Source organism: Rhinolophus sinicus, chromosome 1, assembly GCF_057876585.1.
Source record: "Rhinolophus sinicus isolate RSI-liver-muscle chromosome 1, RSI-T2T, whole genome shotgun sequence".
Taxonomy (NCBI): domain Eukaryota; kingdom Metazoa; phylum Chordata; class Mammalia; order Chiroptera; family Rhinolophidae; genus Rhinolophus; species Rhinolophus sinicus.
This window is the reverse complement of record NC_142501.1, coordinates 71,998,669-72,025,768: the sequence shown is the minus strand read 5'-3', so window position 1 is coordinate 72,025,768 and position 27,100 is coordinate 71,998,669. Positions and strand designations below refer to the sequence as shown.

The window sequence follows — 27,100 nt, the reverse complement described above, 5'->3', positions numbered from 1 at the left end:
CCTCATCTACCACCACCCTCTCCCCTTACCCCCTGGTAATCACTGAACTATTGTCTGTGTCTATGAGTTTTTGTTTGTTTGTTTGTTTGTCTTGTTCTTTTGTTGCTTTCAGTTTGATATCCCACACATCAGTGAAATCATATGGTTCTTGACTTTTGATGACTTATTTGGGTTAGCATAATAATCTCAAGATCCATCCATTTTGTCACAAACAACAATATTTCATCTTTTCTTACGGCAGAGTAGTATTCCATTGTGTATATATATATATCACATCTTCTTTATCCAATCATCTATTGAAAGACACTTTTGTTGTTTCTATGTTTTGGCCACCATAAATAAAGCTGCAGTGAACATCATATCACATATATGTACTCAGATAAATGTTTTCAGATTTTTTGGGGTATATACCCAGGAGAGGGATTGCTGGGTCATATGGGACTTATCAAACTAAAAAGCTGCTGCACAGCAAAAGAAACCATCAAGAAAAATAAAAATAAAGAGGCAACCAACCAAATGGAAGAAGATATTTGCAAACAATGCCTCTGATAAGGGACTAATATCCAAAATATATAAGGAACTCATACAACTCAACAACAAAAAAACAAACAATCCAATTAAAAAATGGGCAGAGAACCTGAATAGACATTTCTCCAAACAGGACATACAGTTGGCCAATAGACATATGAAAAGATGCTCAACATCACTAATCATCAGAGAAATGCAAATAAAAACCATAATTGTATATCACCTCACACCAGTTAGAATGGCTATCATCAACGAGACAAATAACAACAAGTGTTGGAGATGTTGTGGAAAAAAAGGAACCCTCATACACTGTTGGTGGGAATGCAGATTGGTGCAGCAGCTATGGAAAGCAGTTGAAGGTTCCTCAAAAAATTAAGAATAGAATTACCATATGACCCTCCTGTGTCTTTTGATTGGAGTACTTAATCCATTTACATCGAAAGTAATTGTTGGTAGGTATGTGGCTACTGTCATTTTATTATTAATAATTTTGATTTTTTTATATTTTAAAAAGTCCCTTAAACATTCCTTGTAATACTGGTTTGGTGGTGGTGAATTCCTTTAACTTTTTCTTGTCTGGGAAGCTCTTTATTGCTCCTTTAATTTAAAATGATAGCCTTGCTGGGTACAGTAGTCTTGGTTGTAGGCCTTTGCTTTTCTTCTTTTCAGTATCTTGTGCCAATCCCTTCTGCCTGAAAAGTTTCTGTTGAGAAATCAGCTGACAGTTTTATGGGAGCTCCCTTACAAATTACTAGTTGCCTTCCTCTTGCTGCTTTTAGGATTCTGTCTTTGTCTTTAACCTTTGCCATTTTAATTATACTGTGTCTTGGTTTGGGCCTGTTTGGGTTCATTCTGTTTGGGACTCTCTGCACTTCCTGAACTTTTATGTCTATTTCTTTTGCCAGGTTAGGAAAATTTTCAGTAATTATTTCTTCAAATAGGTTCTCAGTCTCTTGCTGTCTCTGTTGTCTTTCTGGTACCCCTATGATGCAAATATTGTTAGGCTTGATGTTGCCCCAGAGGTCTCTCAAACTGTACTCATTTTTTTGGATTATTTTTTCTTTTTGCTGTTCTGATTGAATGTTTTCTGCTACCTTGTCTTCCAAATCACTGATTCGATCCTCTGCTTCATCTAGTCTGCTGGCGATTTCTTCTAGTGCATTCTTCATTTCTGTTATCATATTGTTCACTTCTGACTCGTTCTTTTTAATGGTTTCTATGTCCTTTTTTACGCTTGCTATTTCTTTGTTGAAGTTCTCACTAGTTCCTGAGCCATTGTTTTGAACTCTGTATCTGGTAGGTTGCTTGCCTCCATTTCACTTAATTCTTTTTCTGGAGTTTTTTCTTGTTCTTTCATTTGGGATGCATTTCTTTGTTTCCCCCATTTTGGCTGCCTGTCTGTGTTTGTTTCTATGTATTAGGTAGATCTGCTATATCTCCCAGTCTTGGCTGAGTGGCCTTATGTAGTAGGTGCCCTGTGGGGTCCTGGCACAGTCTCCCTATCATCAGAGACAAGTGTTCCAGGAGAGTCCCTTTTGTGAGTTGTGTGTGACCTCCTGTTATAGTTGAACGTTGATTGCTATTGGCATGTCAGTGAGTGGGATTAACCCTCAGGCTGATTGGCTGTGGGGATGGCCATGTTCACAGCTTAAGGACTACTGTGTGTGAGGACTAACCCCATTGAGTGGTATTTGCCCCAGCTGGCTCTGTGCCTCTTGAGACCACACTTTGTGTATGCCACTTGTGGGGATAATTGAGTGGTGCTCTGCAGCCAGTCTTTAAATATATTGGTTCTGCGACCCCTTGGGAGGGACTCTGGTGCAGGCCCAGATCATCCACTGCCTGTGACTGGCCAGAAGCTACCTGGTAGGAGCTACAAAGTGATCTGCAGTTGTTTACTGCCTGTGTTAAACCTGGAGTGCATGGGAGAGGCCACAATGTGAACCAAGGACGTCTGCCACCAGTACTGGATCTGGGGTAACTTCAAAAAAAGTCAGGACAACACCTGCAGGCCTGCTGCCAGCTCTCTTAAGATTCAGCTGCTGGTAAAGCCTAGTTTGGTATGCATGTTGGGTCAGGCAAGGTCTCAGGGAGTCACCAGAGTGGGAAGAGTTGTGGTCACCAGGTTAATGTAGATTCTGGTTTTGTGCCAGTGCTGAGCCTGGAGCTACTCAGCAAAAGTTTCAGTACACTGAGGGCAGTCACTGCCCGACTGGGGCCTGCAGGACTCTGTTTTCCAAGAAAGAGTGCAATGCGGGCAGGGCTGGCTGCTCACCAATAAAGTTCCTCTGAATTGGGTGAAATGGATGGGGCTGGGTCCCAGTGAGTCACCAGAGTGAAGCAGCAGAACTCACCAGACCAAGCAGATTCAGATTTGGCCTGTGGGGGGCAGGATCAACAAAGGAAAGATGGTTCCTGCCAGCTGGCTGAATGGGAGTAGGACCCAACACAGGGAAAATGCTGACTGTCCTCTAGCCCTTGCCTCAAAAGCCTCACACCTCAGTCTGCCTTTGACACCCCCCAAGTCACCGTCCCTCTGCTGGAGCCCATAGTGAGATCCTGTGAGTGAGTCTGTGCATGAGGTGTTTAAGAGGCATCTCGGTTTCCCACAGTCTTCCCTCCCACCTGGATGGTCTGAATCCCCACTGCTTTTCATAGCCAGAGGTTGTGGGGGCTCCTCTTTGTGGCACCAGTACTCCAGACTGCAGAGCCTGGTGTGGGGTTGGGGTCCCTCACTGCTCCGGGAGGTGGGGGGGCACCTCTATGTTCCTGAAATATCCCTCCTGATTCTCAACCACCACACAGAGGTGTGGGGCCTGTTCCTTGTCTCCACCCCTCCTACTGGTCTCCATGTGTGTTCTTCTTTATATTTTTAGTTATGGGACTTCTGTTGGGCTAGACTTCAGATGGTTCTCCAGGTTGATTGTTCTATAATTTAGTTGTAATTTTAATGTATTCATGGAAGGACACAGGCATAGTGTTTGCTCTGCCATCTTGGATCTCTAAATATTTTGAGGTTGGCTTTCTGTTCACTTAGCATAATTCCCTCAAAATCCATCCACACTGTTTCACATATCAATAATTTATTCTTCTTTATTGCTGAGAATTATGTCATGGTATGGATGTCCTATAGTTTGTTTAACCTTTACCTATTGATAGAAATTTGTATTTACAAGTTTGGGCTGTTACAAATAAAGCTGCAGTGAACATGTGTGATCAGGTTTTTGTGTAGCAATATATTTTCCTTTTTCTAAGATAAAAGGAAAAGGAAAAAGTGCCCAGGAATGGGATAGCTGGGTCTTTGGTTAAACATACATTTAATTTTTAGAGTGAAAGTGCCAAAATATTTTCCAGAGTTGTTGTACCATTTTATGTTTCCACCACCAAAGTATGACAGATATAGTTTCACCACATTTTCTCCAGTATTTGGTATTGGCACTATTTCTAATTGGTATGTGGTGTTATCACATATTGTTCTTTTTATTTGCCTTTTTCTTGTGGCTAAGGATATTGAACATATATTCATGTGCTTATTTTTCATCTGTATATACTTGTGGTGAAATGTCTGTTCAATCTTCATTTTCTAATTGATTTTTTTTTTAAACAGTTGAATTTGAGAGTTCTTTGTGTATTCTAGGTAGGAGTTTTTCCTGAGATAAGTGGTTTGTATATATTTTTGCCTTGTCTGTAGCTTGTCTTTTCATTTCTTAACAAGGTATTTTAAAGAATATAAGTTTTTAATTTTGAAATTTTGAGTTATTGAGTTTTTCTTTTATTGCTGTGGTTTTGGTGTCATGTTTAATCAAACTTATCCACCATATTAGGAAGCCTCATTCAGCTGTAGGTCCTGAGAACTTTCTCCACTTTTTCTTTTAAAAGTTTTACAGTTTTAGAGTTTTGCATTTTTAAATGCAAAACTCTAAAACTGTAAAACTTTTATATGTGATTCCTTTTGTGTTGATTTTTGTATAAGGTATAAAGTTGAGGTCAAAGGACAATTTCTTTTTGCTTACGGATGTCAAATGTGTGTAGAGTTGTCCATAGTATATGTGTGCAAGGTCTATAATTATATGCCAGATTCATTCCTGGTATTGGTAATTTGTGCCATTGTTTTTATATTGATCCTTTCAAAGAATCAACTTTTTACTTTGTTAATTTTTTATATCCTTTTTTCTGTTTGCAACTTAATTGATTTGTTCTCTTATCTTCCTCATTATTGTTTTCCTTCTGCATATATTTTATTTTTTTCTCCTGTTTCTATAGGTAGAGTTTAGACTATCCATTTAAGAGCTTTCCTCTTTTTTTAATATAACCGCTTAGGGCTACACATTTCCCTCTCAGCACTTCCTTTAGTGCACTGAGTAGGTTTTAATATATTGCATTTTATATATATATATATATATATATATATATATATATATATATATATAATATATATAACATATTATATATTATGCATATTATATTATATGTTATATATTATATATAATGTTATATATATATTTAAATTTTTCTTGAGATTTCCTCTTTGACTCATGTATTATTTACAAGTGTGTTTAATTTCTAAGTACTTAAAAAGTTTCGTGTCATTTTTTGCTGTAGATAACTGTTTTGATATCATTGTATTCTGAGAACATAATCTATATAATTTCAATTCTCTTTAATTGGTTGAGTTTTTATTTTATAGTTCAGGATATGGTCAATCTTGGTTAATGTGCAATAGGCACTTGATAAAAATGTGTATTCTCTAGTTGTTGAATGGAGTGGTCTATAAATATCAATGAGATCCTAGTTGGTTAATAATATTAAGTTCTCTTTTTCCTTACTGAGTTTCTGTCTGATTATTGAGAGAAGTGTATTGAAATTTCCAAATGTAGTTGAGGTCTTTTCTATTTCTTTTTAAACTTATACTGGCTTTCTTTCCTGTATTTAAATGTGTGTTATTTGGGGAATCCAAAATGTTGACACAATTTCTTTGTGATAGATTGATTAGTTTATCATTATGTAATGCCATTCTCTGTCTCTAGTATATTCTTGGCTCTGAATTCTATTTCATCTGATATTAATAAATCCACTTCTGCTTTCTTTTGATTAATGTGTGCATGATGTGTCTTTCTCCATCCTTTTACCTTAAACTACCTATATCATTATATTTGAAGTGAGTTTCTTAGTTATAGCATACTGTTGGCTAATGTTTGTTTGTTTTAATCCATTCTGCCAATCTCTGTTTTTAAATTGTTGTATTTATACTATTTACATTTAATGTACTTTTTGATAAGTTAGAGTATGACTCTATGATTTCATTGGTTTCATTTAATATTTCATTTAATTTTTCATTTAATCTTTTATTAAAAATTCATCTTTATTTGTGTCTCTGTTACAATAGTGAAATCTACAACCACCAGTTTTTCATTCCTGTTTCACTGTCCTGCCTTCCTGTGAGTTATTTGATCATTATTTAGAATTTCACTTTAATTTGTCCATAGTCTTTTTAGGTATATATTTTTATATAGATGTTTTAATGGTTGCTATAGGTATTACATAATATATGTAACTGATCACAATCCAATGTCAGCATTTTACTAGTTTGTGTGAAGTGTAGAAATATCACAGTAGTCCCCCCTTACCTGTGGTTTTGCTTTTCACTGTTTTAGTTACCTGCAGTAAAACTTGGTCCAAAAATATTAAATGGAAAATTCCAGAAATAAACAATTCATAAATTTTAAATTGCATGACATTCTGAGCAGCTTGATGAAATCTTATGTCATCCCGCTGTCCTTCCAAGATGTGACTCAGGTTTTTGTCCAGCGTATCTATACTGTATATGCTATCTGCCCATTAGTAACTTAGTAGACATCTTGGTTATCAGATTGACTGTGACAGTATTTTATTCAAGTAACTCTTTTTTTTTTTAACTTCATAGTGACCCCAAAGTGCAAGAGTAGTGATGCTTCAAAGTTGGATGTGCCAAAGAGAAGTCATACAATTCTTCCTTTAAGTGAAAATATGAAAGTTCTTAATAAGGAAAGAAAACGTCAGGTTAGTGATGCAATGATGGCAACTGCAGTCGAAGAATTTCCCTTCAATACACCTAAAACTAAAGAAGGCTATCACTACCGTCAAATTTGAACACCATTACCCAGGCTGAGCCTACTGGCTGACCCATTACAGGATGCCCAGGTGGATCGAGGCCACTGACCCTTCTGCCCGCACTCTGACTCATTACAAGTCAGCCACCAAAACGTAGGTACTCTGTAAGCTATAGAGTATTTCTTCTTATCATAAATGGGAGGGGCTTTAGGGACAGGAAGGGGAGCAATGAGCTACAAAAATACAGGCTTGCTTGAAAGGAAATAGAAGTCTTGAATCTGAAAAAAAAAAATTGTGGGTGAAGGCCTGAACAGAAAACGTGTGTGTGTGTGTGTGTGTGTGTAATCATTTGTGGTTCTGTACTATCCAGTTACAGTATATCGGATGTGGTACTATCCGTGGTTTTAGGCATCCTCTGGGGGTCTTGGAATGTATCTCCCACAGATAAAGGGGGGCCACTGTACTTTCATTTAGGTCCCTTTATCATTCACTCTACCAATAACATTGTTGTTTTAAATATATGTCTTAAATATCTGCATACATTAAGAACCATGTCAGATAATGTTATAATTTTTGCTTCAACTCTCAAACATAATTTGGAAAACATAAGAGGAGAATAGTTTATTATATTTACCCATATTATTACTCTTTGCCTTTTTGTTTCTTCATTCCTGAAGTTCCAAGAGTCTTTGTTTTATTATCTTACTGTTTGATAATCTTTCCTTAGCTATTTTTTTTTTTTTTTTTTTAGAGTAGGTCTGCTTATGACAAATTGTCTTAGTTCTTGAATCTGAGTATGTCTTAATTTCTCCCTCATTCCTGAAGATATTTTCTCTGGGTAGAATTTTTAAATGACTCTTCTTTGAAATTGTCATTGAAATTGAAATTGAAATTGTTGTGCCACTTCCTCTGGCTCCTATGGATTTGGATGAAAAATTTGATGACATTGAAAATTGTTCTTCTATAGGCAATGTGTTGTTTTTCTCCAGCTGCTTTTAAGAGTTTCTTTCTCCTTGTCTTATGTTTTCTGAAGTATGATTATGATGTATCTTGGCATGAATTTCTTTGGGTATATTTGGTCTTTACTCAGATTTACGGCTTATGTTTTTATTCAAATTTTGGAAGGTCTCATCCACTATTTCTTAAAATATTTTTATCCTCCTCTCCATCTTTCTCCATTCCTTCTGGAGCTCCAACAGCATGAATGTTAAATATTTTGTTATTATCACATAGATCACTGATGTTCTGTTCATTTTTTTCAGTCCATTTTCTCTCTGCTGGTGAGATTGGTAATTTCCATTGTTCTATTTTCAATTTCACTGATTTTTATCCTTTTTCATATTCATTCTGCTATTGATCTAATACCATGAGTTTAAAATTTTTACTATATTTTTCATTGTATAATTTCCATTTGAATCTTCTTTATAGCTTCCATTTCCATGCTGAGACTTTCCATTTCTTTGTTTGTTTTAAGCACTTTTGTAATGGCTCTTTGAAGCATTTTTGTGATGCCCACTTTTAAATCCTTGTCAGGTACTTCTAACATCACTGTCATCTGGGTGTTAGCATCTTTTGTCTTTTCTCATTCACGTTGATATTTCCTAGTTCTTGGTATGATGAGTGATTTTTTATTGTATCCTTAACATTTTGAGGTTTATGTTATGAGACTCTAGACATTATTTTATCCTCCTGCTTTCATAGGTCTTCCCTGACACTCATCCAATTGGGGGGAAAGCCATGTATTACTGGTTGGTGGATGAAAGTCCTGGCTCCCCACTCACTGTTATTTAACCTCACTGTCAGAAGGGTACTGCTTACGACTGTAAGGAGATGGACATCCAGGCTTCCATTTGATTCTGCTGACTTTATCCCACAGGGAGAGGCAATGCCTTGTTTTCACCAGGTGGGGATGAAAATCTAAGCTCCCTACTTGGCCTGTGTAGAAACCACAGTAGAGAAAGGCATACCCCATTACTTTGAGATGGGGCTGGAAGTCGTCACATGGCCTTCACTGACACCCTGGGGAAAGGGCTGTTGTGAGGACCGCCTTTATTACTGCTGGATGGTAGTGAAAGTTCAGGCTCCATGCTTTGACTCCACACTGTCAGGGCAGGTGGGGTACCTTGTTACTGCCTGGTGGGGGCTGGAAGCCTCTTCACTTAGCCTCCTCTGACAGAACACTGGTGGAGAGGAGGTGAGAGTGGTCTTTCATTAGTGTCAGGCAAGACTGGTAGTTGAGGCTCTTCCCTTGGCCTTTGCTGAAAAGGTTGGGAGGGTTCTTGTTTTTTCCTGTGTTTTTTGTCCAGATGAGGTTGGTGATTGTGAAAAACGGTGTCTGCCTTACTAGGTTGCCACTTTCCTGGTTCTCTGGCAAGAGAAAGCAGGCTTTTCCTGAGGCTTTTATTTTCTGCATTTGTTGACATTTCTGGGTTCAGACTTGTTTAGTATCTAGTCCAGGATGTACAAGAGTCAAACAGGAAATCCAGGGAACTCACCTTGTGTCACTCCTTGAGCTTTGTTGATGCTAGTTGATCTGTCTGCTTCCTTCTCTCCCACTTTAAGAATCTTTTTTATATTTGCTTTTAAAAAATATACTATACAAGATTTTTCGCTGTACTTAACAGGAGAGATAGGGCAAATGGATTTGCTCCATCTTCTTGGGCATATGTTTCTTTAAGAGTTTGGTCATTGCATTTCCCATTCCTATTTCCAGAACTCGAAAGAATACATTCCCAACAGGTAGATAGTCTCCCTATAATTCCTTGCCTCTAGAATTTGGCATGGTGGAAAGCTTAAGAAGCTAAACATAAAAGCTATTACCAGAATCAGAACCTTCAACATACAGCAAGATGTCACAGGGCATGGAAGGACAGTGTTCTAGGAAGTTAGGATTTCTAACATGGTTCTCCCAGCCTCCAAGATTTCTGTGCCATAGGACCACCAAGGGAGCAGTAGCATGTCCAGACCTGGACAGGCAGCATCTTTGGCATCCCAATGGTGACTAGTTTGGAAAGATAATGATGATTATTGACTTGATTCTTAAATATGTTTCTTCTGTCTTTTGGAACAAAGACCCCAGGTTTTGTGTATAATAATGGGAGCAGAGTAGTCTCAAAATATTAAAGATTCCATTTTTCATCTCCTGTTAAAGTGAGGACTACAAATAACACTGAAATTGATATAAACAAAGAAATGCAATTTTAGTCCCAATTTAAAATTGTAGATTGAAATTCATACTACTTATTTCATTGGGTAATTTCCTGTATTCTTCTTCTTCTTCTTCTTTTTTTTTTTTTTTTGACATTTTAATCTCTTACTTTCCTTCAAACTACAAAAATAGTTGTACCAATAAGTTTGATTACAGTAGCCAAGAGAGACTTCAGCAGCTCCCAGAGGATGGTTCATAATTTACTGTCCTATAAAATGAACAGACTGAGCGATGAGTTCTCATATGCCACCCTGCACCGGAAATCATGTGTGGTTAGAACAGATAACATACCATAAAGACAGAACCTCCATTTTTCTTAGTTACTGGAAGACAGATACAATTCTGGAACCAAGCATACAAGAAATCAACAACAAACAACAAATTTTTCAAGCCAGGCCTTTTCACTTACTATAATCATAGCTATAGCTCTTATGCAATTCATTCCTTTCTCCAATATAAATAAACTTAGCTATAGACTCTAGAAAACTTTACCTCCTTAAGGCTGTTAGAATCCTAGTCTTTTGCCTAAATCATTGGGAAAATCCTTTGCTTTGAAAGGAAAAAAATAATGAGTAGCTTAATTAAAACATAGTTCCAATGTAGCTTGTACCAAGTCATCCCTGTCCGAAGTGTGGTATAAAAGAAAATGATTCCATCATCGCAATTAAGACTTAGTCTTACTATCCAAATGGTAAACTCTATAGCCATGAAAGAGTAGGAATTAGTACTGTATGCATTCAAAACATATATCTGAAACCTGCTCAAACACACATAATTTGTACAAATTATAATTATCTAGATGTGTATATAAGTAAAAGCATATACTTGCATTTTAGAATTCTCAAGGACTCAATAAATAAAGGTCATTTTTTTTTTCTGACTGAACAGTGTAATTAAAAGTCTTTCTAGAAAAAATGTTTTAATGACCCCTTATATCTGGCAATGCTGTCATCCAAAACTTAACTGCTATTAATTCTCTGGCCTCAGGGAATATTATTGAGTATTATTCTTCCATAACTTGTAAATAGAAGAATGTGACATGTTTATAGACATAAACATTTAAAAGCCCAATCACCTGTCTTATGCCTAGCCTAATTCCAGTACGTTCTAGAAGCACAAGCCCTCATATTATCAATTACATCTGTATAACTGAAGCTCCTCTACACAAGGAGGAAAATGAACACACACTAAGAAATTATTTAAAGTATAAACTAAAAACAAAGATAATTATAAATAGTTTCGTCTGATGGAGAGTTGCCCATGCTATCTTTTTAAGAGTATGCTCATAAAATAATGATGCTTCTAGTTGTGCCATGGAAGAAGCAGTATTTTGTGCATGTGATTGAGGGGTGGAGGATGTTGGGATGTGCCAATATGCTACTGAAGAATTTATACCATATATGGATAATATAGAAAGAATGATGTTGAACAATAACAATAGTACAGTAGTTAATGTTCCAAATTCCTGAAAGGACTGTAAGAAATAATTCAAGTAACAAAATAGTACTTTAAAAATAGATTTATTGAGATTTAATATATAGAAAGAACGATACATATTTAACGTGTACAGTTTGATGAGTTTGGACACATGCAAACACCCATGGTACTAGCACCACAATCAAGGTAACAGATGTAACCAGAGTTTTCTTGTGTCCCCTTGGTTTTGTTTGTGTTTGTGGTAAGAACACTTAATACGAGAGTTACCTTCACAAAAAGTACACCATATCGTATTGTGAAGTATAGGACTATGCTACATGGCAGATCTCTAGAACTTATTCCTCTAACATAAATAAAACCTTATACTCTTTGAATAACAATTTCCCAATTCCCTCCCTCTCCCCACCCTGGAGGCCCTGGCAACCACTGCTGTACTCTCTGCTTGTATGAATTTCACTATTTTAGATACTTCAAATAAGTGGAATAATGCAGTATTTGTCCTTCTGTGACTGGCTTATTTCACTTAGCATAATGTCCTGAAGGTTCTTCCATGTTGTCACAAATGGCAGGATTTTCTTCTTTTTTAAGTCTGAATAATATTCCATTCTATGTATATACCACATTTTTTTTATCCATTCATCTGTGGATGGACCCTTGGGTTGTTTCTATACCTGGGGTGTTGTAAACAGTGCTGCAATGAACATGGGAGTGCAGATATCTCTTCAAAATGCTGATTTAAATATTTTTGGATGTATAGATAGAAGTAGGATTTCTGGATCATATGCTAGCTATATTTTTAGTGACTTGAGTAATCTCCATACTGTTTTCCATAGCTGCATCCTAATTTTACATTCCCATCAACAGTGTACAATGGTTACAATTTCTCCACAACTTTGACAACACTTATCTTATTATTATTTACCTTGTCTTTTTATTTATTTGTCTTTTTATTATTTACCTCCTGCATAGCAAACATTTGCAATTAAGGACAACAATTTGAATATAAATATCATTAATTCAACAAGAAGTAGGGAAGAAATGAAAAGAAAGTTAAAGGATGCTAACCCTGTTACTTTAGAATGGGAAGAGAATCAGTAGCTATTCTCTTATTCTTCACATTGGTAAATCAATTAGCCAATGACTAAATTGGGAGCTCTCATTATACTGCCTGTCAATGAACTAGCTGAGGTTGGGGGCTCCCACTCATTCTAGCAAGAGAGGTTGAATTTTAACCTTTTCTACAACCTGTACAAGAAATTAAACTTTGTTTAGTTAAATCACTGAGATTTCAAGGTTTATTTCATACCACAGTCTAGTCTAGACTTTTATAAAATTTATTGCTAGAAATAAGATGCAACCATAATAAAAATCTAAACTCATACTGCCCTGAGATCGAGGTAGGAAGAATCCCTGCTCGGGGCACTGATTTTATAGGCCATTAATCACACACACACACACACACACACGTAATTTATTATAAAACAAAACATTCCCCTCATTCTAACCTCAGCATGGGTTCAATGTAACCTACAATACTGAATGTCTGCATCTTTTGTCACATGGTTGTAAAACATGCGGAATCTATAAATGGTAAGTAGGTTTGTGAATGCTGTTGCTGTTGACATTGGAGACAGACACTGGTTCAGACTCTAGGGAAGTTTTGAACCGTGGAAGCCCTGAGGTAAGAGAACAGACCAACTTGTCAAATCTTTCCTTTAAGCAGGACAGCATTCTTACATAATATAATACTGTTTATCAATGCTACTCAGGATCTGCTTCCTCACTTCTTGTTGTTCCCATTTTGGGGATAAGGGTGACACTTTGCAATGGTAACAGTTTCCATTACCATTAGGTAGGGATTAAAGTAGATTTTTGTTACCCTATGACGCATGACATCCATTCTTTACTTTGGCTACGGGATGGGTATGAATGCTACAATGGTAAATAATTGAATGTTTATAAAAACATAGAAGAAGACTTAATTATATTTTCTAAAAAAATTGAAAATATTTAAAATACCTAAAATTGATATTTACCCATTATAACTTTGCCTTTTAATTTTAATAGTTTTGATTATTTTTGACAAAAAATGATTAGTTACTGATAACATGTATGAAAATGAGCAAAATTATTCTGATCAAATCCAAATCCATCCTAACAAGTTAAATGAAATCCTTAAGCCACATATTCTTTACTCAATCAAGATTTAATTACTGAGCAAACCGTGAGACTGTATGTGGGCTTCCATATTTATTCTTCCTCTAACCCACATTAGTGGCAACCTTGTCCGAACCATGTGTTTAACAGATGGCAAGCAGTGAAGAAACTTATGTGAGAGGCGGAATGATGGCAATCCATGTGGTTCAGGGTCAAAACATCTGAAAAAATATGGTCTGTATCTTAGGAGGCAGACCATGAGTCCATTGATATTGAAGGTTAAATCAGAGATTGGAAAACAGAACATTAATGGTGCTTGTTGGTTGTAATGTGGGTTCAAAAATATTTTATTAAAGTAGAAAACTGGCCAATTTGCAAGCAGGAATAAATGGAGAAACAAGAAATGTGGGGCTTTTGTGAAATGGAAAAGAAACTGCTTCTGTATAACATGTAATAAGATAGAAAATTTTAAAAAGGCTTTGAGAAATGAATGTCATAAAACTTTCATGTAATTAAAACGGCTCGGAGCAAAGAGGAGATGAACTATGGGATCCCAAGAAAATACTTTTGATTGACTAAAAAGTGCCTCAGCAAATGGAACAGATTAAAAGTGTACCCATTTCCCCAAAACTCATGTTTCAAGATAACTGGCATTAAGATTAAAAAAACAAACAAAAAAAAAACGCACCAGGATGAGAAAGCAAAGAAAGACTTGAAAATATTTCCAAACTGTGCTTTATGTGTTGGTATTGATAGTTGGAACTGATTGGAAGCAAATAGCTTAAAGACCTTCAGGTTTTTTGAGAGAGATGTAGTCCCAAAGATATTGTAAACCTATTGTGAAAAAAGTTTTTGAGTGTTGTATAGTTTAACTGACCCTTGTACCTTAAACTTCTGTGAGCAGAAAGACATCTGAGAAGGCTATGCAGCCCTCATAGAGGCCTACTTCCTATTGCCCAATTCAAATTGGACCACGGGAGATGGTGGATAAGGCGGAACATTTTAGAGGGAGAAGATAGGGGCCACAGAAAACAAAGGACAAGAGAACTCCCACCACCTCTAATCAAAGAACTTTTCTGACCCTCAGGATAGCAGATCTTCATAGTATCTACTCCAAAGATTTCCAGATTGCTCTGAACCCATGATTGCTGTGTGGCTCCCATTCTTCTACTTTCTGAGTGCAAGTGTTTGTTTTGATTGTCTTGGCTTTGTGCTAACAGTGAACATTGTTTATGTGGAGGATAGATAGACACAGTCACATGGCGAAGAGTATCCACAACCAACCTTGTTGGAGAGAATGTTGCAAACCACATGGTGATGTTAGACTTAGTGACTAGGCAGGATATTGGGTTTTATTCTTTGTGGGAGGCCTTGAACTTGTTCTACATATGGAAGGAAAAGTATAAAACAGTATTTGGTGAGCATCAAAGCAGTCTGTGGTGGAGCCAGTTCATGCAAACATGCTAGGGCCCTCAGACTAATTCTGGCCAGAAGGATAAGGATGGGAGTGACATGCATCACCTGTCTGACATGCATCAGTTCTGATCATAGAAACTCCTGTGCAGCCCTCTAGCTTTCTCAGTGGTGACTCTGAAGGACATGTGTGAGCATGAAGGAACCAAGATATAAACAGCCCAAGGCAGGGCATGGAGAAGAGGTGATGTGGAAAGTGGTGTGAGTTATAGTCTAAACCCATGTTGTTTGAAGAATTATGGTGAGTGAAATAAGTCAGACAGTGAGAGACAAATATCATATGATGTCGCTTACATGTGAAAACTTAAGAAATCAAATTCATAGATGCAGAGAAGAGATTGATGGTTGCCAGATGCTGGAGGTGGGAGGTGGGTAAAAGGGATGAAGGTGGTCAAAATGTAGAAATTTCCGCTTATAAGATAAACAAGGTTTGTGGCTCTAAAGTACAGTATGTGAGTATAGTTAACCATACTGTATTATATATTTGAATGTTGCTAAGAGATTATTAGATCTTAAGAGTTCTCATCATAAGAAAAAAATTAGTAACTATGTTAGGTGATGGACCTTAACTAAACTTATAATCATTTTGCAATTTATGCATATATCAAATCATTACATTTTAAACTAATACAATATTATATGTCAATAAAAAATAAAAATAAAAAATGAAAAATAGCTTGCATGATTTCAAGGTTTACTTGTTAACACATGGGTGTGTATCATCTTCTGACACTTATAGACCTTGATGCCTAGTTTATAGACAGAGGTATCTAGTTTTCCTGGGTGATTCAGGAGTGGAAGACAGGAGAAACCTCTGATGAAGACTTAGCACTTCTGCTTTTGGCGAAGATGGAGTAACAGGACCCAATTTGTCTTCCTACTTGAATCAATAAAAATAAAATACATATGTGAAAAAGCAGTTGTCAAGAGACATGACATCAGGCAACAAAGACCAGTGAATCCTGAGAGGATGGAAACCAACAAGGCGAGACCTATATTGCCATAGCTTACTGCCTTGAGAGAATATGCAGGCCATAAAGAAGTACCAGAAAACAGACACCTGCACAGAGGTAGAGCTCCAAAGATGTTCACAGGATTGTCTTGAGTATTTAGCAGGGTATTGATCAGCAAATACAGATGTGGAACATACCCAAGATCAGGAAATGAATCACTTAAAAGAATAAGACAGCATATACTTAATGCTCACCCAGCACTGGGCCCATTGCCTCTTCCCACTAACCAGACTGGAGAACCTTGTAATCTTAGGAATTGTGTTGAATACTCAGAAGCATCTTTCTTTAACAGAGGGAGATCATTATCCCTAATCTAAACTACTACTTTTTTCCTGCCTAACAAATCTTAAAACAAGGCTCAAATAGATCAAAATGCCAAATAACATAAATGAATGGGAGAAAAATAAGAGAAGAATATTTATAGAAATACAAAAATAACCATCATCCAACATGGTAAAATGCACAGGATCAGGTATCTGATAGAACATTACCTGCATGCAAACAGGCAAGAAAATGCAATGTGAAATAAAGAGAAAAATCAATCAATGGAAATTGAACTAGAACTAACACACCTGTTAAAATCAGTAGACAAAGTGACTGAGAAAAAATATTAAAAGGAAAGAGCATCAGTGCCATGTGGGACAACTTCAAATGGTATAATATAATTGGAGTATTTAATATTTGAAAATATAAACGCTAATTTTTTTCTATTTTTAATTAAAATCTGCATATCCAAGAAACTCAATTAACCCCAGGAAATGTGAACACTACTACACCAATGCATATCATAATCAAATTACTCAAAACCAAGAACAAAGAGAAATTTTTAAAACCAGCCAGAAGAGAAATACATATAATGTACTTGGAAACAAAGAAAATAATCCAGCAGATTTCTCTTCACAAACACCGTGTAAGAAAATAAAAGGAAGTGGGGCAACATCTTTAAAGTTCAACCTAGAATTGAGCCCCTAGTGATAGTCTGTATCATAAATTAAGGAGAAATAGAGACTTTCACAGACATAAAACGTTGATAGGATTAAGTGCCAACAGACCAACAGTATAACAAATGTTAAGGTCATTTAGGCAGAAGGAAAATGATACCAGGTGGAAATATGGATCTGCTCAAAGAAATGAAGAGCATCAGATAATGTATAAGGTCAAAACAACAAAAACGCTTACAGGTTTACATGTCCAACTATAAAGCAGACTAAAATCAAAGAAGACTCTCATTTCCATTCATGTCTCCTCCACCCTTTTCCTTTCTTCCCTGTCTCCTGCAGGTAGCAATGTAAACTTACATTAATTTACATTTATCTTTTCATTATTTTCCCTGGAAAACAGAGTATATGTATGTGTTTACATAGCACACATATGTGTGTGGTTTTTGTGTGTGTGTATACACATATTGAAGTCTAAGCTAGGAACAGCTTCAAGTTTTCCTTTCTCATTCCCTCCATGTCCCTGGAGGAGACAACCCAGCCCAAGTGTGATTTTTAACTGCAAGCTGAAAATCCAGACCGAATTCATGCAAATGTGTCCATGAAATTAATCGCCCAGATACCTTATTGTAAACCTGAGAAATAAGATCCCAGCCGGGTTCTTTCTCACCATGTGTTTCATGTTGGCCGCGTGGGGCTGGACTTTGCCACGCATTTCGTTGTGAGCCTTGACACACTGGTCTATGAAACTCGGGTCTGTGATGGAGGGGATTTTGGGAGATTTACTGGCTACCAGACAGAGACCTAAGGTCCATAAGCAACTTAGTTTCTTCCCGAGAACCATGGCGGGACACAGAGGATGCCCTGACTGCGCAGACCGGTAACGGCTCAGCCAGCCTGCCTTCCCTGGCCCCTGGGGACCACGCTCTCCGCTGGCTCCATGCTCCCGCAGGAGCTCGAGCCCACCGCGGGATGCGCTCGCTGCAGGCTGGGCCGCAGAGGGCAGGGCCACAATGGGGACTGGCCTGGCAGCAGGAGTAGCCTGCCAGAAAACCCTGGGCTTCAGGAGAAAGCCCTGAGTTGCCCTCTGCTGCAGAGTTATAACCACCACATAATGCTTTCTGCAACCCAATCTGGAATCACTGGGAGGGGGCCTGGATTGCAATGTAGATTGCAAAATGCAGGCAGCCCAGTGTCATCTAAAAGCACAACAGGTATTAGATGCTGACAATGGACCAGGCCTGTGCAAAACCCTACATATTAGTTTCATAGACTCAGCTTCCCTGTGTAGCTTTTTACTTGTTTTATATAAACCGCAGCGTCATATTGCTTGTTTCCTCAGATATTGGTGATAAAGGAAGAATATACTCAATGATATAGTGTGATCTTAAATTATTGTTTTATCAAAGATTTGCTTGTTTTTTTATCTGAAGAGATTGAATGCCTTAGAGAGATAAAAATAGACACGTGGAAAATGTAGCCAAGTAATTTTTCTCCACAAATCTTCTCTTGTTGATACTAAGAGACCTACCTTTTTGGTGACTAACAAACTTCAGATAAAGTACTGCTTCAGTTGGTAGGCAGAAGACTAGGACAGAAGGCATGGGATTGGTTATTTTACTTACATTGCAATATAAATCAACTTCATTTGGCTTAATGGTTTAAACCCATTATATCAGTTCTTAATAATAATAAACCAGCCTCTATGGAAAACAGTATAAAGTAATACTGTTTTTGGAGGTTCCTTAAAAAGTTAAAAATAGAACTACCTCATGACCCAGCAATTCCACTTGTATTTGTCTGAAGAAATCCAAAACACTAATTTGAAAAGATATACCATATGCACGCCTATGTTCACTGCAGTGCTATTTACAATAGTTAATTATGAAAGCAACCTAACTGCTCATCAATAGACAATTGGATAAAGAAGAGGTGGTACATACATATGATGGAATATTACTCAGCCATAAGAACGAAATCTTAAAATTTGTGACAACATGGATGGACCTGGGTGGTATTATGCTAATAAAATAAATCAGACAGAGAAAGACAAAACTGTATAATTTAATTTATATGTGTAATCCAAAGAACAACATAAATGAGCAAACCAAACAGAAAAAGACTCATAGATACACAGAACAAACTGATGGTTGCCAGAGGGTTGGGGGTTGGGGAGCTGAGTGAGAAAGGTGAAGGGATTAAGAAATACAGATTGGTAGTCACAGAGTAGTTATAGGGATGTAAAGGAGACCATAGAAAATATAGTCAATAATGCCACAACTACGTATAGTGCCAGGTGGTTACTGGACTAATCGGGGAGTCTAGTATAAATTATATAATTGTCTAACCATTATGTTGTACATCTGAAACTAATATAAAATTATATTGACTGTCAACTGTAAGTGAAAAAAGTAAATTTTAAAAGATTCCCAGATCCAAACAAAGTACACAAATATAATAATGTAGTATCTAGTAGTAGGCAGGATAATTTTACAACCCTTTTGCATCTGATGAGAGGCCAGATTCTGAGTAGATTTTGAACGGAGGGCTGAGAATATTTGCTAATGAATCTGTTGTAGGTTTTAGAGAAAGGAAGATAAAGACTGACTCTAAGGCTTTTGGCCCAAGCAATTGGAAGGGTGGGGAAGACCATGAGGTAGTCTGGTTTGAGGAGGTTAAGTCTGACATACGAAGTAGAAATATAATACCACTGTGTCCCTATGTGTATCTATGAGTCTTTTTCTGTTTGGTTTGCTCATTTATGTTGTTCTTTTGTAAAAAATTAAAAACAAACCAAAATAAAAAGTGCTCTTGAATGTTTGTTCCAACCTAAACACTATCCAGAGCTTTACGTTTGAAAGAAAATTTGGCAAATATATTAGCAGGTAAATAAATGGAAGTGTAAATTATTCTCTTAAATTGATTTCCCAATAGTTAATACTTAGACAAGATTTATTATTCGTTCATTGAATAAATATTTTCGAGTGCTCACTCAATGTGGTCCTGTCCTGGCACCAGGGGTTCTGCAATAAGAATGGCAGACAAGGTTCCTCATGAACTTGTAGCAGTAGAAGCAGGCAACAAAACATAAACAAATATATAATAAAATTTCAGGTAGTAATCAAAGGCCATGAAGACAATAGAGTATGAACATGGACTTTCAAGGAAGATGTGAAGTGAAAACAAACCCTGGGGGAAAAACTCTTGAAATCTATTTAGTTTTTGACAGTTACTATCCTTTTGGGACACTTCTTTTGTTGTTGGTGGTAAGGGAATATAAGCACATCTTATATTCAGAGAAAAATTTAATGTTTCTCTCTTTAAGACCCCAAAGGATTTTTACCTCAAAGGATATACCCCATATTTTAGTATTTTATCTCCAAATTTAATTTTATAAAGCAGTAGGCATGCTCACATTTATTAACTTTACAAAGATTCAAATAGAAAATAATAGCTATAATAGTTACTACCTTTTATTTAGTACTTACTGTATGAAAGATACATTTATAAGTTTTGGACATGTGCCATCTCATTTAATCTTTTTGTGTGTGTTTGTGAAGTAGTTATTGATTCCCATTTCGAAGAGTAAACCAAGGCACAGAGAGGTCATCTGGCTGGAAACTGGAAGAGCTGGATTCAAACAAGAAATCTGATTGTCAGAGCCTGTAATGTTAATCCCTATGTGAATAACCACTGACGTGTCCAGTGGTTATTTAATCCTTTATTTTGTTAAAAACAAATATTCTAAGTATGTGTATGAGAGTTAATTTATTGCTTTCATGCATAGTGTGTACAAGGGGAAGAAGCAATCACTGATCTTACAACTCTGGATAGCAAAGCCCTCTTACAGCAGGGTTATGCAGACAATCGTTATGGTGCACAGCGGAGTACAAGAAAATCTGATGCTGTAAGTTATTATTTTTACTTATTTGATACACTATTGAGATTATTTGCCCTCCAAGATTTTATAACTTACACTTGAATAAATAATTTCCAAACTTGAATTTGGACTAAGGTAAACATGCATGAATGTGCAAATTGAGCCCTCATTTTTACAAATGATTGATGTTTGGTTTATTTACTGTGGATAAATTGTCTTGAATCTCCGAGAGTTTGTAAAAATTTTGTTTATGTTGGTCCAAATGTTAATTGGTTGTTATTTATATCAGTGGACTCATTTGACGTTGCTCCTCTCCCCAAAAGTGGTTTTGGTTATTGTTTTGAGAGTCACAACCTAATAAAACTAGAGAAATTCATACCATTTAATGACAGGAATAAAGTAAAATTTCTTTAGGAAAAGGGAAGCAAAACTCTAGACTCTCAATATTAACTGTTAATTATATCCTTTACAAAATCGATTATATTGTTTGATTAGTATTGCTTAGACCAGTTCTGATACAGATAGATAAGTAACCCATTTCTATAGTGTATTGGGGTAATCTGACCAAGCCCCTGGAAGTGGGAGTCTACTGGTCACCCCATATTCTCACAGGTGATTAGTATCTTACGTGTACCTGTAATGGGTTGATGGAATACTGGTGTGTGTTGGCTCAAAAGTTGGGAAAACTCTGGTTTGGATGGCTTAAATAATAATAAAGCAATATGCAGTTAGCCTGTTACATTATCATTTTTATTTGGATCACACTCATCCAGATCACTGGCTCCTGAATTGACAGCAGTATGTAATCTCTCTTGACTAGGTGGACTGATTTTCTGTGGATGTCCCAAGCTGCTAATTTGTTATAGTTCTTTTAGTAAAATCACATACATATTATTTTCTAGCCTATTATTATTTAGATATTTATGCATAATAGAATAAGGAGTATTAAAAGGATCATTTTGAAAGAAAAGAAACTACTTTATAAGGCAAAACAGTGTCCCAAATAACGCTTATTTTGATGTGTTCCTGAAGTTACACTTCAAATGCATGTCACCAATCCTTCATGCCCTTTGGGTATTATTCTTGGTATAATCCAAAGCCATCTGGGTGTTAGTGGATTTCTCTTCCTTACAATTATTTTGTTAGTGGAAATACAATATCTAAATTTACCATCAAGTACATTTTAGTTGATTGTAGTAGCCGTCATTTACCTGTGTTTTTCTAGGAAATGTTTATGTGAGTACTCTGAATGCATCAAATATTAGTATTGATTTATTTTTAAAATGTTGGTGGAAAAATTTTAATATAGTTTTAACTTCTTAACTGAACAACAGAAGCGGTGAGCCAGTGTTTTCTATGTCCATATTAGAAGATAGAAGGTTTGCTTGTCATTTTTCAATGGTATCAGATTCTTTGAATCAGTGTGACTTCTGCTTCTAATCTGCTTTATGTTTACATAAATCAATGTGCCTGAGGTTAGTTCTATCTTTCCTACAAAGTATAAGCCACCACAGATGTCAGCACTCAAGGTGGGCTTTCTGCATGGGCTCTATACTCATTAATCTCACCTCTGGTGCTTATTTCTGGGTTTTACATCTATGTTCTGGCTGATCGATCTTTTCTATATATAATTTTCATGTTTTAGTCAGTGTCTACTTTCTGTATCACTCTTTGATATAATATGTACCTTACTTTACCTGTAAATTAGACAGTTTTCTAAGTTTTTAGTTGCTGTTTTAAATTTATTACTAAACAAAAATCATTATGAAGTATCATGAGCTTAAACAACAGAAGATACATTTATATATTAAATGATATCAACTTTATATGGGACATTTCTGGATGTATATATAAGTGTACATCTGTAAAATATGTAAAGTATACATCTTAAGTTTCTACCAAACAGAAATCTAGGTTGAATTATACACTAACATTTAAATGATTGTGCTCAACTTCTCTAGATTTATTAGGAATTTCTACATTTTTGTTTCTATAATATGCTTTTTATTTTTCTTATTTGAATTTATGTCAGTTTCAAATAGAGTACTCTTTCTAAAGTTACAAAGCCTCTATATTAAGCAATAGTAGCTTACTTGATTTCATTTGTTAGGTTGATCAATGGGAAAGACAGTAATTTATGTTCAAAAAATAGAATAAGCTTTATTTGACTTTTTTATTTTTTAATGTCCTCTATCCTTCAAAAGAAAAATTTTAGTGATTATAATTACATGATAATCTAACTGGAATTGAATGATTATAGATCGATTTGATATGATTTAAAATGTAGTAAAAATACTTTTGGATGAGTTGAAAAAGCAAAAATAGTATGAAGATCATTTAGTCAAAACAGTAAGAGTGAGAAAATTTGACCCAGTATTATTAATGGATTATATACATAGAAAATACTATTATCCTATTAATGATGGGAGACTTTTGTTTGTAATAATTCCAATTCAGTTTTAGCCTCATGTACTGTGAATGGTTTATATTTTAAGACTCTTATGGTAATTATGGTATTATTCTGCTTTATGGACAATGAGGTTTTCTTTATTTTCTCTCCTTAGGAAATGGTGGCCACTGAGAAGAAGAAACAGGCTGTTGCAGAGCAAATGATGACAGACCACTTATCTAGGTGAGAGTTAGAAACTGGTAATAGGAATCCATTCAGAAAGTTTCTATTAAATTTCTTTTTTATGCAGGACAACCCATATCCTTGGTCAGGTTGCTAACTCAGAGGTTCCCCAACCTCCTATGTTCAGCGCACTCATACTGTTTAGTACGTTTTCCACAGCCCTCCAATATCAATAGAAATACCCATGAGTTCTATTTATAATATACTTTTATCTAAATAATTTAATGAGTGTTTACTTCCTAACACCGTAATGGCCATTTGAAAAAATATATACATATAAATCGAAAGAAAATGCATTTTGTTTCATTCTTAAGTGGCCATAATTACTTCCTAATGGGATATATACACCTTTTGGGTACTGCACAGTCTCTCAAACCTTAGAATTGTTTAGGATGCTGCCACCCTCACTTTCTGTTCCACGTGGCACTTGCTTTTTATCACAGGACTGTAGAAAGCCCAGCTTTGCAAAGATGTGACATCACTGAATGAGTGTAGCATGTTTCTTACTGAAACTCTGCATTACCTTGAGCTAGTAGTTCATGTGGTATCTAGTAAATATCAAATATCACCGTGTTTCCTTCAAAAATTAAAAATATCCTGCAGTGTTCCTCTGAGTTCCTTGGGGCACCCTGGAATTTTCCAAAGTAAATGTTCTAGGAAAAAGGACAGGAGAAAAAATCTCTTTTATGATTTTCTAGAGAGAAAATTAAACTTCTTATTTTAAATTTGTGGTTGTCTTGTTTAACTGTATTTATTTGAGCAACACAAAAATTAAAATAATAACAATTTTCTAAGTATTGATTAATGATTTTTGATAAGAATATTTTCTTTGAAGCTTTTATGCTCTAATTAGGTTAAAATTAGGTTTTAATTTATGTGATATTGGTTATTAAATGACCAGGTGAAAGGGTGATCACAGTTTATCAATTTGCAGTATAAGTTTGTGTGAATCAATAGCTTTATTTCTGTATTTAGGAATGTGATAATTTTGAATGGAATAACATAATCTTTTCTTTCTCTAATTCTTATAAAAGGATTGTTCTAATTAGAGATTGATTCATAGGCAGATTAGTTCCTTTATTTTCCTATTTTATTATTGAAGACTGTGTGGTTTCTAAATGTTCTTTAAATATACCCATTTTTAAAATTGTAAAAGTATACCATGTCATATAATCAAAATTGAATATTTAAAATTCGTATTAGTTGTATTTTACTTCGTATAGATTTTAAATATTTAAATTTAATTAAGCTTTAAATAACGTTGTTTTTAGGGTGCAAACTTGACATTTTTGAGTTCTGATCATCCAAGATTTCCAGAAAGCATGAAAGAAAATGCATATACTTTGTATCACAAATATTTAGCCCTGCTAAAGTGAATCCTGCTCTGTAGGTCAGCCCCTGCATAACAAGTCCTCCACTGTAGTCATGGCCAGTCCTCACAACAAATCAAACCATGGAACAGTCCCTCCCATTGATGTGCAAACAGCTAACAAGGCTCAACTACAACAGGAGGTCACACACCACCCACACAAGGGATACACCTGGAGTACTCAGCTCAGGTGATCAGGAAGACTGCACCAAGGGGACCTACAGGACACCTACTACATCAGGCCACTCTATTAAGACTGGGAGAGATAGCAGCAATACCTACTACTTAGAAACAAACACAGAGAGACAGCCAAAAATGGGGAGACAATGGAACATATCCTGTCGTGTCCAGCGCAACACAGGCAGTGAGTGAATGACAAGGGGTGGTGGAAGGTTAAGAAAGAAACTGAAATCAAGTAAGTTATGAAACAGGGGGCCAAGGGCCTCACAGCCTCAAAGGACTGAGAGCCCCAAAGTGGGCCACTTTGTGGCTTTTATTGATGTACACACAAGGAAGTAACATTGTTTTCTCCATGTTCTGTGAATTTCATACATTATATTAGGAAACTGATTCAAACTAATCACTCTTTCCTGCCAGCAGTGGAACCATAAATTTCAGGATGTACCTCCCGAAGGGACAAAACCTTTATGCTGAAACTTATTGATATGAATAGATGGAGAACTGATGCTAACACATCATTGAATCTCTTCCCAAGCAGGTTGTGGGAAGTAATGCAGCCACAAAAGCAGAAGCTCTCCTTAGCTGGGGGAAGGTGGGGGTCTATGCCCACCTCTATCAATCCCATGGGTTCTCCTGTTGGTCCCCATGCAGCTGTGCCTGGCTTAGGTTGCTCCCTTCTGAGGGAATCTTACCCATCATTGGCTGATCAGCCATCCCCTGGGGCTAAACAGGGAGACATAAGGTGTAAGCACAAAGATGAAGCAAAGTCCCTGAAAGGATCCGTCTCACAGATTCTCCTTTCTTTAGGGGCAGGTACAAGGGGACAGACGGGTAGGCTGCTGCATGACAACAATGTCCCAAATAAAAAAACAGAACAAAGCTCCAGAAAAAGAACTAGACAAAATAGAGACAGGCAATGAACCAGATGCACAGTTCCAAACACTGGTTATAAGTATGTTCAATGATCTCAAGGAGAACTTCAACAAAAAGATGGAAAACAAAAAAAAATGGAGATAAAAACTATAGAAAAGAACCAGTCAGAAATAAAGAATACAATAATTGAAACAAAGGATACTTCAGAGGGAATCAAAAGTAGATTAACTGAAGTGGAGGATCAGTGATTTAGAAGATAAAGTAGCAGAAAACAAATCAGAACAGCAAAAAAGAAAAAAGAATCCAAAAAAGTGAGGATAGTTTAAGAGGCCTCTGGGACAACATGAAGTTTACCAATATTCTCATCACAGGGATATCAGAGAGAGAAGCAAGAGACCAAGGAATTAAAAACCTATTTGAAGAAATAATGACAGAAAACTTCCCTAACTTGTCAAAGGCAATAGACATATAAACCCAGGGAGCACAAAAGTCCCAAAGAAGATGAACCTAAAGAGGCCCACCATTATTAAAATGCAAAAGTTAAAGACAAAGACAGAATCTTATAAGCAGCAAGAGAAAAGTAGTTAGTTACCTACAAGGGAGCTCCCATAAGCTGTCAGCTGATTTCTCAACAGAAACTTTGCAAGCCAGAAGGGACTGGCATGAAATATCTAAGAGATGAAAAGCAAGGACCTACAACAAAGATTACCCATCAAAGTTATCATTTAGAATCAAAGGACAGATAAAGGGCTTCCCAGACAAGTAAAAGCTAAAGGAGTTCATCACAACCAAACCATATAGAAAGAATGTTAGAGGGACTTCCTTAAGAAAAAAAAAAAAGACAAAAACTATGAATAGTAAAATGGCAATAACTACATATCTATCAACAATTACTGAAGTGTAAATGAATTAAACGTTTCAATCAAAAGATTGGGTGGCTAAATTGATAAGAATACAAAATGTTTACATATGCTGCCTACAAGAGACTCACTTCAGATTGAATGGCACACACAGAGTGAAAGTAAAGGCATGAAAGGAGCTATTTCATGAAAATGGAAACAAAAATAAATAGCTGGGTGAGCATTACTTATACCTGACAAATAGACTTTAAAACAAAGGCTATTACAAGAGACAAGGAAGGACCCAGTAAATAAATTCCCACTTCTGGGTATTTATCCAAAGAAACACAAAATGCTGTTCATTGCAGCATTGTTTACAATGGGCAAGATGTGGAGGTGACCTGGGTGTTCAATGGATGGATAGATAAAGAGGAGGTAGTACATATATACAATGGAATATTGCTTGGCCTTGGAAGAGAATGG

At 36.2% G+C, this 27,100-nt stretch overlaps 1 protein-coding gene across 1 annotated transcript in view; it reads right to left on the bottom strand.

Moving 5' to 3' along the window:
* The window catches only part of LOC109460027 (GLIPR1-like protein 1), a 30,663-nt gene extending 12,975 nt beyond the window's left edge, over nucleotides 1–17,688 (bottom strand). The window contains exon 1 of the mRNA XM_088792337.1: nucleotides 17,515–17,688. Coding sequence (XP_088648463.1) covers nucleotides 17,515–17,688 — 174 coding nt within the window. The remainder of the gene's footprint in view (nucleotides 1–17,514) is intronic.
* Between the last annotated feature and the right edge of the window lie 9,412 nt (nucleotides 17,689–27,100).